This window comes from Notothenia rossii (genome assembly GCF_949606895.1).
Source record: "Notothenia rossii genome assembly, chromosome: 1".
Lineage (NCBI taxonomy): Eukaryota > Metazoa > Chordata > Actinopteri > Perciformes > Nototheniidae > Notothenia > Notothenia rossii.
Window position 1 is genome coordinate 30,781,155 of NC_136912.1, and position 13,311 is coordinate 30,794,465.

The 13,311-nt window shown below is 39.1% G+C and overlaps 3 protein-coding genes across 3 annotated transcripts; 1 reads left to right on the forward strand and 2 right to left on the reverse strand.

Moving 5' to 3' along the window:
• Nucleotides 1-2,387: 2,387 nt before the first annotated feature.
• calhm1b (calcium homeostasis modulator 1b) lies at nucleotides 2,388-6,547 on the reverse strand (the record flags this gene model as incomplete). Its single annotated transcript, XM_079667707.1, has 2 exons — nucleotides 2,388-3,430; nucleotides 6,002-6,547. 2 exons carry the CDS (start codon nucleotides 6,545-6,547, stop codon nucleotides 2,918-2,920), a joined length of 1,059 nt encoding a protein of 352 aa, XP_079523833.1. The 3' UTR covers nucleotides 2,388-2,917.
• A 1,540-nt stretch (nucleotides 6,548-8,087) lies between these two features.
• On the forward strand, nucleotides 8,088-10,812 carry LOC307030905 (inositol 1,4,5-trisphosphate receptor-interacting protein). The gene is made up of 2 exons (XM_079667539.1): nucleotides 8,088-8,213; nucleotides 8,881-10,812. The coding sequence occupies exon 2, from the start codon at nucleotides 8,884-8,886 to the stop codon at nucleotides 10,780-10,782; it is 1,899 nt and encodes a 632-aa protein (XP_079523665.1). The 5' UTR covers nucleotides 8,088-8,213; nucleotides 8,881-8,883; the 3' UTR covers nucleotides 10,783-10,812.
• A 75-nt stretch (nucleotides 10,813-10,887) lies between these two features.
• Nucleotides 10,888-13,139, reverse strand: zp3c (zona pellucida glycoprotein 3c). The gene is made up of 8 exons (XM_079667749.1): nucleotides 13,107-13,139; nucleotides 12,916-13,020; nucleotides 12,692-12,795; nucleotides 11,889-12,078; nucleotides 11,678-11,804; nucleotides 11,506-11,594; nucleotides 11,304-11,380; nucleotides 10,888-11,105 (listed from the first exon to the last, which is right to left on the reverse strand). The coding sequence occupies exons 4-8, from the start codon at nucleotides 12,023-12,025 to the stop codon at nucleotides 10,924-10,926; spliced, it is 612 nt and encodes a 203-aa protein (XP_079523875.1). The 5' UTR covers nucleotides 12,026-12,078; nucleotides 12,692-12,795; nucleotides 12,916-13,020; nucleotides 13,107-13,139; the 3' UTR covers nucleotides 10,888-10,923.
• Between the last annotated feature and the right edge of the window lie 172 nt (nucleotides 13,140-13,311).

A 13,311-nucleotide genomic window follows, 5' to 3' on the forward strand; every position in this document is an offset into this window, starting at 1 on the left:
GCATGCTGCTGTGTGTGTGTGTGTGTGTGTGTGTGTGTGTGTGTGTGTGTGTGTGTGTGTGTGTGTGTGTGTGTGTGTGTGTGTGTGTGTGTGTGTGTGTGTGTGTGTGTGTGTGTGTGTGTGTGTGTGTGTGTGTGTGTGTGTGTGTGTGTGAGAGCGAGGGAAGAGAGAGAGACGTTTGCAGCAATGTCGAGGGAGGCCACGGTCAGCAGCATGCCCAGATGTCCTGACAACCATAACAAAGCCATTTGTGGGAGGAGTGGAGGTCAGCATAAGAAGCAGAAGACGCCACATCATTCAATATTTCCTTCCTTCACTTGTACACACGGTTGTATTTTTGGAGCAGATTGTTATTCATGTTTGCTTGGTTTGATCTATATATAAACATCTTGTCACTCTTTTGCAAGGGGAGAAGGAGGAAGGTAAGATGGGGAGGAGGAATCTGTGGATAGAGGGAACAAAGTAGGAAGTAAGGAAATACTAGAGAAGGAAAAATGGTAGACACAGAGAGAAAAAAGTCACAGTCTGGACAAAGACGTCCATCCTCCCCCACACCAGCGGCCTTGGCTGGGGGAAGAACAGCTGTTGGGCTACTGGGCGAGTTGTGAGACGGTCAAGGGGAGTGCTACTTCACCAATCCCCAGGGGGGGAGGAGGGGAGGATTCGATGAGATCCATGCCATTTTCATGACATTACTTCTGAATACAGGAACAGCTGGATTGAGTGCACAGATGCATGAGCATATAAACACTGTTCCTGTACAAAGCATGCACTGTTGGGTGTTTACAGGTTTCAGAATCCGATGGGAAGTGTGTTGTTGGAGCTGCAGGGTTGGTTCTCATTGTTAGCTTGTGGAGGATGGTGGTTTTGTTAACAGCACGCCCTCTTGTGAAATATGATGAAACACATTATTCTCAACAACAGCTTCCTGAAGATGTACAGATTGTGAGAACAGTGGCGGAAAGTATATTAACTTAAGAATTCTACTGAGATACAATTTTGAAGTACTAGTACTTTACATTAGTATTGTCAGGTTATTCTACAACATTTGGAGGCCAGTAATATTCTTTTTACCCCACTACATGTATTTGATAACTTAACTTACTTTGCAGATTCAGGCTCTTAAAGAGGCCCTATTATGCTGTTTGGGTTTACCCCTCACTGTAGTGAGTTATAGTTTTTGTTCATGTAAATGTTCTGCAAAGGCTAAAATCCCAAAGTTTCATCCAGAGGGAGTCTCTCTCCAAAAAAAAAATCCTTAATGTTTTACCAAGCAGTGACTGACTGAGCTGGGCACAACAAAATGAGGGTGCAAGAGAGATGCAAATGTTGGGCTTGTTTTCTTAGTGACATGTAAATTATTTTGGCTGTCCCAACCTTTTTTTGTTTTGCATAAATCATAGCTTTGCCAAATTGGTAATACAGCAGCATTGCAGGTTTATGTCGAATAACAAGGTTAGAGGCTAGAAATTTGCTTCAAGGCCTAATAAATTATATAACATATAGGTTCGAATTAAAAAGTTGATACTTTTGAAAGCCGAGACTGATTCTAGTGATTCAATTCAGTACATTACATTGCATTTCATTTAGCTGACGCTTTTATCCAAAGCGACTTACAATAAGTGCATTCGACCAACAAGATACAAACTTGAAGAAAACAGAATCATATAAGTACATCAGGTTTCATAGAGCTAAAACATTTCAAGTGCTACTCAACTGGCTTTAGATAAGGCAGCCCTTTATTAGTATATATAAGTGCTTTGTTAGCAATTCTTTGTTAGCAATTCTTTGTTAGTAATTCTATCGCTCGAAGTGGAGTCGAAAGAGATGAGTTTTCAGTTATTGTGATTAATACATTTAGGCTAAATAACTCTAAGTCTTGCTTGGGTGGCCTCAAGTGGCAGTTACTGGGTAATATAAAAGGATAACATGTAGTATTGTGATCTGTTTACACCAAATGCAACATTATTTTTTACTGTTGAAATAGCATCTACAATGTTAGCATAGCCCTGACCGACCCAAACTCCATACAGAATACTAGCATTTTCAAAGTTAGTTGTTAGTTATAGCAAGTATAGTAAGGTGCCCAGTTTATTTCAGTCTTTTGAAAATAAACACAAATGATTAATGGTCAAACTAACCAAAAATGTGCAAATTGAAATCTACTTAAGTAACGTTGGTTGAACAGCAATATCAAGCTAGCTAGCTTTAGCTACCATATGCTATTAGTCTTCCCAAACAAAGCAAGTCTGTAGCAACAAAACATATGAGTGTATTGCATTTAGAAAGAGTGTTTTCTTGGTATGAATTCATCTTTTTATTTCTAGGAGACAGATTGTGTTATTACTTCTTTCTTTCTTAACAAGGTCCCTTTTTATAATGCAAGGAGCAGCAGAGTCTGCCTGGATGTCCACACACCACTTTTCCTTGCCCTGGAGATATTTATAGTGGCTTGCAATTAAGAGCAACACAAACATTAACTAGCGTTGTCAATCAACAAAACTCTCCAGTGTGTTGTTATAATGTTTTACTACCAGCCTGACACAGCAGCTCGGCAGGCTACACTTTACAGACTTCAGATTATTGCCAAGGCCTTTCCCACAGAGAGCCGCGGCACATTGTTTTACAGTAATTCATCACTTTTAGCTAAAATACATTTGATATAAGGGAAAAGGACAAAAGAAAACAGGTGGGCACCCAGCACTAGACATCTTTTTAATTTGGCTGAAATGAATGTGAACAAGAATTATGTTGACAGTCATGTTAAATTAATGCCATCAGTCAAAAATATATATCGCGATTAATTTGTATATTCTAACTGACTTTGACAAATTAATAATACTATCTAATAGAAACAAAAATAATTCTGAAAGTCAAATACGAGCCAATGCAAGCTCTTCTTATCCTCTTGAACGTTTCAGACCTTACTGTAATAAACCGCCCATTCCTTTTTCGCCACTTCATGGGTGTGTCCATTTACTAATCCATTGGCAGCTCCCTTGGCGTTCCCATTCAGTTTGCCATTGTTTTCACCCTCCATTTGTTCCTTTCTCAGAGCCAGAGCTGGCTTACAGGTGTGCCAGTTCCATAAAACCTTATTCATGTCATCCTGCGCTCTGATACCCATAAGTTTTTCTTCGTCACTCCTCTTATCCTCCTCTCCGTCGTCGCTGTCGTCCTTGCCGGTGGTGCGATGGTGGTGGAGGGTTTGAATCTCCCCGCTGATGTTCTCAAAGTACTGGTGAATGCAAACCTTGGCGAAACTCTTGGCGTGGTCCTTGCAAGCCTCGTCAAACATCTTGCGCTCAACGTCGATGTAGTGGGACCAGTACTTGGTCTTGAGGAAGGCAGCTTGAGAAAAGCATGGACGAATAGCTCGGATCAGGAAGGCCGTTAAGGTAATCATTAGCAGAAACATCCATCCACATGCCTGTAAAAAATAGATACTATCAAATGTTTTGGTGTGCCAAAATGACCCCAATTCTGAGCACTCATTAATGATAATAAGTTGTACGAAAGTAGATAAAAGAAAGATGGCCTTTGATTAATATTGAGTTGGGTTTGTCTTCTTGCAGATACTGAAGTGAAATTGTCCTATACCCTCCTGGGACCCAGCCCATTGAAAATGTCCACTGTAGTGGACATTTTGTTAACATGCATCTCCTTTGAGTCTTTTGAGCTACTCTATCAATCCCTGATGTACAGAGGACATCCTGGTCTTTCCAGTGATATGTCATTGGTTAAAATTGCATGCTGGGAAGTTCCTCTTTCTTTTCATCCAAAATGGCTGGCATACCAAAAACAAAATGTTATAGAAGCAGGAGGAGAAGTCAAATATTGTTGAATGATTGTAATTTTTTCCATTAAAATCATACATGTTCTTGTTTATTAACATGTGAGGAACTATATAATTTGTTATGAAAGCAATTAAATAATTCAAGTTTTCAAATAACAGCCCTTTTATAAATGTCCATTCTAGTGGACGTCAGGACCATCTTCATGGACTTAATGACTCAATACTGTTGCAGGAGACGGAACTGAAGCAGACATTTTCTGTAACAGATAGTTAAGGGAGATTCAGATTTGGAGCTCTCAGATGATGAGAGAGATGAGGATTTCACACCTGGGATAGAAGAGGGTCAAGAAGAAGGGGAGGAAAGATGCAGGAGGCTCCATGAGCGCACAGATACAGACAGGGAGACAGATAGGGACGAGCTGGAAAGACATGGCCCTCTGTGGGCCAAGAGTAGCACGTATGTCTTATTGTTGTTTTTATTTTAAGTGGAGCCATGAAAAATGAGAATTGCCTCAGGAATGCAAGCTTTGTTTCTATGAGCATGGTCAAATGGAGACCACATCCATACAACTAGTCAAGATGACCCTACAGCCCGTGCCGACTGGAGTCAATGAGGTACTTTTCCCACTACATTGACTACAAAGTCTTTGAAGATCTGGAAAGATTCAACAAAAACCAAACTAGTTTTTTAGTGACCAAATAAACAGCAATGTTCAGATCAGTTACTTATTCATGTTTTAAATAAAGGTGAATGTATTATTGTATTAATATCACTCTATAACCATAATACTTTACATAGTCTATCTGTTAATTTTGGCTGTCTTTTCAAACTAATATGGTCCCGACGTCCTCTACAGTGGACATACTGTAACATTTTAAAATAAAATAAAATAAAAAAAGTCTAAATTGCAAGATGTTTTTTTAACCCTAAATAGGTAGGAAATCACAAAAAAAAGGAAATTGGAAGACACTTTTTTCCTCGGGTCCCAGGAGGATACGTGACCAAAAAAGCATCTCACTGAGCTTCCTGACAGTTCCATAGCTCATTAACAGAATTTGTATATCAATAGACTTTTCAGAGACATCTTACTTTTAAGCCTGTATAATATGGCCTGCGGCTGATCAAAGACTTAAAGAACAGAGTGGGTGTTTTTTGGATGGATTGAAATAGGTCCCAGTGCCGTGAATAATACATTTAGAGGCTTATCTATCACTCTAATAAGCGAAGAGGAAAGCTTCAGTGAACTCAAAGTGCAAAGCTAGAGTCTGGTGCAGATTTAGGTTAACTACAGTTTTTGAGGAATGGAGCAAAGAAAATGTAAGATGCTTCGCCATCATATGCTGTGTTAAAAAAACGGATAGCTTAAAGTCTCCCAACTGTTGGAGACCCTTACTGTAAATCAACTGATTAATCCGACTATTTACTTTATTATGTTCTATTAATCTTTACATTATTAGTTGTATTTACACCTGTGCCTTTTATAGACAAGAATCATGTGCTCAATAATGAATTCTGTTGATTTACAAAGTAGAAAAATAGAAAAACAGTTTGATTATTGTTATTTTCAAAGGAGAGGGTAGCTATGGTACAGTTGCCCTGAGAGGCAAGCAAGACAGAAATCAGGTGGTCAATGTTCACATTTTGTTAAAACAAATATTTTTAAACAAGCTAACAGATTATTGCACCATCCTTGTTTTTTTGTCAGGTTTTTTGCAATGCAACTCTACCCCTTGTTCTGAAAAGGACTCAAGGGGGAGTATTCATGTCTACAGTGCATTACAAAAATGAATAGGCAAGGCTATTCAGCTATAATATTGAATGCTCTTGTTACTATCTAGCAATTACAATTTAGCCATGTTGTCTTGGTTAGCTAGCTAGCTTTGCTGAACCCACATCTTCAAAAAACATGCTAGCAGTAACTTATTTTTGTTCAACAATGTTGGTGCTTTTTTATGGGGAGAAGATGTAAATAAATAGCTTTGACATTCAGCAAAGGGCTGCAGGTCGGATCTCTACCCAGGTTGCTGTTAAGAACTTAGCCTTAGCACAGATACTTAATCATCACATGGTGGCCTCCTACGCTAATCAACCGTGCCATTTAAGTGAAGTTTGGTCTTTATAAGTGTTTAACCTGTCTCTGTCAAAGCATGCCCTCAGTTTAACATCATTCACAAAAAAGTGAAAAAATAAAATCCTCTTGGTACCTGTGATATACACTTGATGTATCGCGAGGCTGCCTCTCGTATTTCATGGTGCTCAAATAACTTTTCGCATGGAATCCTGGCCAGGAGTTTGAGCTTATCTGTTTCTGTCAACCCGTTCATGACACTGTAATTCCCAAACTTTTCAATGTCCAAGTTGATGCTGAAAGCACAGAGGAAGCTCTTCCCATCCATGAGGCTGACGGAGACCCACACTGCAGGTGCTATCAAGGATCTCTGTGCGATTGAGGAAAACATATAGCGAAGGATCGTTGGATCCTTGTGCCGTTTCCCTATTGGTCTTTTCCATTCCTCCGCGAGCACTGACACATTATTGTTCAACACAAACCCTAGAAGAAAGAACCATATGGGTGGGATGATGAGCAGTCCGATCCCATAGCTGTAGTTGTATTCTGGCATACAGGGGCAGCTGAACTCGAAGACCGAGTACATCTGGGCACTAGCAAGTGCCATGATACCGCAGATCCCATTCATAAAGGATTCCTGGTTGGCTTGGAGGAACTGGAACATCATACGAAACTTATCCATTTTGGGAGATGTGGTGGATCTTTAGTTCAGATGGGGTTGAATCTGTGAAAGAACATGCAAGAACAAAGAAGTTGGAACTCAATCAGTGGAAAAGTGGTAAACAAAAAAAAGGCCCCACATCATGCTTATTCTCTTGGCACTACGTAACACATAATTCACTTAAGATAACATTCTATTTAAAGACTTTACATTAAGTGTTGAATTAAGAGTTAGAAAGTTCATATTCAGAGATCAAAGATTAGAGTAAAATGCTTGGACATTGTTCTGGATTCAGAGTTATGTTCAGACTTTTACTTTGTTATGCTATGTTGTAAAAGATGTTTCTTGTCTGAACTCATTTTAACCTATAAGAATTCAAATATAGTATTATTATTATTAGTATGAAGGATGACCTATTCTATTAGCAAAATGGTACCATAGTATAATGCCCTGACTTTTCTTCCTGACCAGATTTCATGAAGACTTTAATCAGTTTGTCAGAGTATTATTAGAAAAGCGATATTTATTTATATTACACTGCGTGATTAAATATAGATTTAATTAAATAAAAAACAAGAACAAAGTCAGGCATCCTAATGATATTGATCAAGAAGGAATTTCACAAAAGTACACTTACCGTTTTTATTTTGAGTAGATGAAAAAATGGAAAGGAAAATAAATCATATACTGATATAGTCCTTGGGAAATATATTGCAGTTTTACTCAGACACAGTAGCTCAGACCGACTGAAAGGTTTTCCTTGAACTCTCTGTGGTGATGTTCAAAGCCGACCACATCACCTGTCATCATGCTCCTCCCCGCACAGGTGTTGAAGGTGATGTAACAAAAGATTCTCATCCAGCTGCACAGTTTCTTCAAAAGAAAACCTGTGACAGCCATCATAAACACACTTCCAAGTCAATACTTTTGCAACTCACATTTGTCCTGTCTTATATTAATGTAGTATTTATAGTGTTAACTGAAGTTCCCTAAACCTCTGGGGTGCAGTGTAGTTCAGCTGCAGCCCGAACGATCCCGACATGCAAAAATCATCTCCAAACATTCAAATACCCGAAGCTTTGTCTGGAAAACGGGATTTTTGCTTAAAAGGTGAAGGTTGAATCTGTTTCCACTTATCTAATCAGAGGCAATTCAAATCAAGGGACAATAGCTTATATCATGGTAAATATGACAATTATTCAATCTCATGGGGATTTGTTTTCTCCTCATAGTCTTCTGAACTCAACTGCACCCACTGGGGGCAGTGCTGAACAAACCAGTTAGAAGTCCACCACAATATAAAAGGCAGGGGCTTACCTCCTATTCATAGCTAGTGCACAATTATCAATAGTGCCTGGCCTAAGGCTTGGTCCTTTAAAACCTAATTTAATTTATTGTGAAAGTTTATGGTTCGTTATATGACTCAGTTGCTCTGAGAAAATTCACTTCAGGCTTTTATGACTATTCGGTTAAACTTACAGGAAGTCAGTGCTATCTTTTTTCTTCTCTGCAATGCACAGGGAAATGTCACAGCAGAGGGTGTGCAGGAAATAAGTCACGAAGCACAACCTGCAACGACATCTAAAAAAGGAAGAGATCACTGAGTGTCTTGCTTCCTCTTTTGTACCTATCGTGCAGATAGGTTACCGGAGCGTTGCAAAGCTGAGATAATTCATCATTTCTTTTGGTGCGTATTCTTGATCTTTTCCTTTAATGTTAAGTGCAGTTATAAATGTTGTTCCATGTAAAATGTAGTTACAGAAATAAGTAAAGAGATGTTCTCAGGACTTCCAGGAAGTAGCTTTGGTTTTGCATCATTATGAAAGTTTGCCTGCTGGTACAATTCACATAAAGTATTTTTTTTATGTAATTGCAGGGACGTTTTTCACTTAAGCATTTTTCTAGGGCTATTATAATCTATGGATTAATTGATTGGTCTATGAAATGTCTGAAAAAGAAAAGTATGGATGTTTAAAAAAAGGTGTTGTATAAGCTATATATTTATATATTTTACTTTGTTAAAGTTGGTCACAAAAAAAGGAAGGAAAACCTACAAAATATTCACTTTTAATTGAACTAACTTTGAAGTCCTGTCTGTTTCTCTATACTGGGGGCGTGGGGGCTCACATGTACTTCAGGCTACATTGACTATGAATATGTATCTCATACAACCAAATGTAAAACTATCCAAACTCTCTCTTCAATACGATATCAAACAGAAACACAGAAAAGTTTTTAGAGGCTGAAAACAGCCAAAAACATTGATAAGCCTACTAGTCTTTGCAGCTCTATTTTTCTTTCAAATCACTGAAATTATTTTGGAAAATGTTTAATGGTGTTTGACTCATTCACAGACGATGCAAGATATTTTGCTGCGAGTGTTTGTGGTGGCTCTGGGTCTCCTAACATATCCAAGGGAGGACCCCAGGGTTGAGAATGGGGACGATTTCACCACACTGGGCATGCAGAAGCATGAAGAGAGGCTGCTGAGAGAAGAAGAGGAACTGGACCATGTAATGGCCCCTGAAGAAATGATACATACTGTCAATGGAGATCCTCATGATGACTTTCAGCCTGATCAATATGTTACTAAAAACATATCTGTCTTAGAATATGTGTCTGTCACCACACAAGAATCAGAGGAAGACTTTGCTGATCACAACTCAGATGTTACAGAAAGTCAACCACAAAACTCCCAAAGGGAACCTGAAACGGCTCTGCAAACTTCACAAATTGACCAGGGGCTTAATGGAAATGTACAGTTTGACAAGAAAAGTAAAGAAGACACCCAGACTGTACAGTCTGTCTCTTTTATAGACCCAGGAAGCCCACAAGGACAACAGGAAAAGCCTGAAGTGATTAGTTTGAATGAACAAGAATCCCCTCCATCACACCCTCACACCTCAACATCAGAAAATGAAAGTTCGGAGAAGGACATGGCTGACTGGGAGCGGGATTACCTCTGGTACTTATGGAACGCACTCGCTGTAATTTCCATGATCCGCTTCTTTAGGAAATACCTCGGTAAAGATTCCCAAAACAAACAAGAAGAAACCAGGGTCTTAACTGTGACCTGCACTGCTGCTGAAGTGCTGCTACCAGACAGCAACACTCTGCAGCGATTTCATTCTAAATGTATTCAAGTCTCATCTGATAAGTGGAAGGAGTTTTTGGAGGGGTTTGCAAATGATCTATTGGAGGCCATGAGAGCCGTATGTGATACAAATGGTGGTATGGTGATTGAAGACTTTCAGATTGTGGACATGTACAATATCATTGTCTCTTTTACCCCTCTAGATCCTTATAGTTTCCAGTGTCTGCTCAATCAGGCAAGTGACCAGCCGCCAGATATGCAAGCATGTGGTCAAATCAAACTAGTGGAAAATAAGACAATCCAAAATGTCTGCCACTGTCAGTCTCCTAATTCAGAGGACATGGTGTGTTTGCTGCATTGCGAGACTGAGAAAGTAAAGGCGACAAAGACTGATGGCCTTCTCTGCATGAAGGACTCCCCCTTTCTGTCAAAATTGAAGGTTACAAAATGGTTTCAGAGCACAATCAAAGAAGCATGGGAACAGATTTCTCACAAGTATGAGTTTGAGCTGAAAATTCGCTACATCAGTGCTCCAGGTGCTCTGGTTGTTCGATTTAGATCAGGGAAGAAGGTTTGCTTCAGAATGAATCCTGTGGTTAAAATAAACACCGATGCTCATTTCTTCATCGATCCAAACTCCATGAACGGCTTTGAAACTTTATGGACGCTCTCCTTGACCAACTATGAGGACCACTTCTTGGAACACATCTCTAAACGCCTGCCTGTAAATTCATGCCACAGACAAACTCTTGAAATTGCACATTTCCTCCACAAGAGACAAACAGCAATATCAGGAAATAATGCCCTCAAGGATATCCATTTTAAAACTGCACTAATGCATCTCCTTTTGACTAAAGACCCATCACAGTGGAAACCCAACTTTATGACTTGCAGACTACAAGACTTATTAGCCTTCATGGAGAGAAGCCTCAAGAAAAAGCAGCTGCAACACGTTCTTATTGGGAACCCTTTAAGGCAGAGGATTATTGAACTTCCTGCTGAATTTACTCATGCAAAGACAGTGAATCTCTTCCATCCCCTTGTGGTACACAACTGCATCTACATAACTGCTGTGGTTCATTTTCAGGAAATACTTAGGAATGCACACATGCTGATAAATGACTATGTCAAGTGTATTGAGGGTACCAATTGTTCCATTTAAATAAATCAGTTTACTCAATTGTGAAATTAAGTCTGGTTTAAATCTGTACCCTTAAAAAGCAATGAAGGATTCATGTAACAACTTCAAGAATAGCTCATTGAAACATCCAGTACACGAGAAGCCATTTATTTAAAAGTCTGATTATTTTAACATCATATTTGTTTTAATAGTCATGTTCCAGTGCTGCAGGTAGTCTTTGTTGGGGTCCTCCAAAGTGAAAGTGTCAGCATCCAAGAACTTCATCTGGGGGTGAACGTCCACCTTTCCGTCCCTCTTGTTCAGGTCCACCTTCCAAGAGTGACTGGAGACCATATTCCTGGTAGCTGAAAAACAAAATTACAAAACTAAAAATTTGAAGAAAAAACAAGTAGTCAGTTTTGACATGTTAAGCTTTTCTCATTGTCCAAGGATTTGGCCTCATATTGCCCGTAACAGTCATAAAGTGATGCTTTACTTGTGTAAAGTCACAAATTAATATTTTGTCAAGATTTCCTTTTATAACACAACATATCTGAACTTACTCTTCTTAGGACTTGCAGAGGAGCAGGTGGTTTCACAGTAGGTGCACACAGAGTCATCGTCATACAGCTCCTTCCACCTAAGCCATACAACATAAGTAATCAGGTCTTGAAATGCTAGCAAAATAATAAAATTAGCTGAAAAGCACATGGCATCCTATAAGATGCAAGCTGGAGGGATTTACTTTAACCACACTCAACTCACTTCTTGGTAGCTTTGTCATAGTTGCAAGCCTTTGACTTTGCAGTTGGAGTCACAGCCCCCATTGAGATGTGACAGTGCATGTACATTTCCTGAAAGAAATGTGGACTTCAGAGTTAATTTACCCTTTCCATATAAAGAATTAGAGCTCTGTAGCAGTTGATCTTGACCGTACCTGTGATGCAGATGAAGTGGAAACCTTGTCCTTGAAGATCAAGGCAGTCATGCCGAATTTCTGGGACGTCTTTGAAGTACCAGTGATGAACTTTGATTGCAGCGACGCCTTGCTATCAATCATGCAGCTGCAAATAAGGAGTAAAGACATGTTTTACTTCCAACCAACATACAAGATGCCAATTTTAGTAATTCAAAAATCCAAATCTCACCCAAAGTTGTCAATGACTGTATATTTAGGTGTTGAGGTATAGTCTTGGGAAGCAGTCATGAAGCACTTGTTGATGTACATCCTCATCGCTCCAGTGCGTGCAGCAGCCTGCTCAGGTTTCTTGGCCTCAAAGTACATTTGCTGACCAAGGTACAGTAAAGATTTGGTGACAGTGATGTCATTGCCAGATGCTGTGGAAAAGAATGATGTCGGCAAACTAACGTTTTAGATTTATATAAATTAAGCAAGGCTGTGTCACACATTTGCCGTTTGGTAACACAGTAGGAAAATGCTTGCTGCTTTGGCTTTTTAGCAGTGATCAATTCCAGAGAACACTTGTAGGGCATGTATTGAATACGCTCATCTTTTTTTAAGGGAACCTGCAAAAGTCTTAACAGATCAGAATAAAACAATTTTTTAAAGAAAGTTGCAATACCAAGTTTGTCCTGCTTTGAATCTATTGTGGTTTCTTTTCCCCACTCAGGTATTACAGGTGTAAGTTCTCAAATTAAGCTAAAAGCTGCCAATAAAGTAATTTATCTCACAAGCTTTGACCCCACTGCTAGTTTGAGACAATGTGCATTATAATTAGAACACTAATGTACTTGCGCATTTGGGTTAAAGTGTACCACCACATTATTTTATTCTGCTCTAAAACGTTAAGCAGTTTGAAAAACCATGCAACTTTAGGAGGATCTTGTAATACATCGAAAGTTTCTCCCCAGAGCTGTTCAAGGTTTATATTGAGACTTGGAGAAACACTAAGTGAGAAAAGGAGAAAATTCCTGTTTAAACTAAACATACCATCTTGAGGAGTAAGGGTGAAGCTGCTCTTTGGTGAGAGTTCTTTTAAAAACAGTGACTCCCTTCACTTCAGGGTAGAAGCCAACTTTATAGGAGGAAACAATCTGCAACAGACAAGAGAACATTACCACAAGGTAGGGAATAGCAGTTGTCACAGTCTTACAAGTTTGCCATTTTCTGTATTGAGGTAAGCAATATAGAAAAATCATGATTAAATATCTTACCTTGGAAATGTACAATGCACAGGAATGGTAAATGGCATATCTCTTAAAACCAGTGTTTGGCTGGTAGTTGGCCACATTGCTGATCACCCGGAAATCTGCATTATTCTGGATCAGACAAAGATTTGTGTTGGTTGAGGTTTGTCAATATAAAGCTTTCTTGTTTTCAAAACACATAAAACTGCTTTACCAACCTCTGTCTTGAATCCACAGCTATCCGTCAGAAGGTAAGGAAGTAGTAATGGTCTTTGTTATCTTTATTAAAAGGACAGGTGCCTAGTTTAAGAGATTTCCATGCATCTGTGTACTTAAAGATCTCTTTCCTTACTCTAACATACATTCTGTCAACATGGCACAAGATTTCAATCAGCTTTGGTCTGGCTGTTGTTCCGGATGCAT

What these genes read in the sequence shown, in the direction of transcription:
- LOC307030905 (XM_079667539.1), top strand. Translation starts at nt 8,884, where the DNA reads ATGCAAGATATTTTGCTGCGAGTGTTTGTGGTGGCTCTGGGTCTCCTA.
- zp3c (XM_079667749.1), bottom strand. Translation starts at nt 12,025, where the DNA reads ATGTACTTTGAGGCCAAGAAACCTGAGCAGGCTGCTGCACGCACTGGA. An exon ending in ACAGTCATTGACAACTTTGG is followed by an intron (nt 11,805 to 11,888) that starts GTGAGATTTGGA and finishes CCTTATTTGCAG; the next exon opens with CTGCATGATTGATAGCAAGG. An exon ending in CTCTGCAAGTCCTAAGAAGA is followed by an intron (nt 11,106 to 11,303) that starts GTAAGTTCAGAT and finishes TTTGTTTTTCAG; the next exon opens with CTACCAGGAATATGGTCTCC.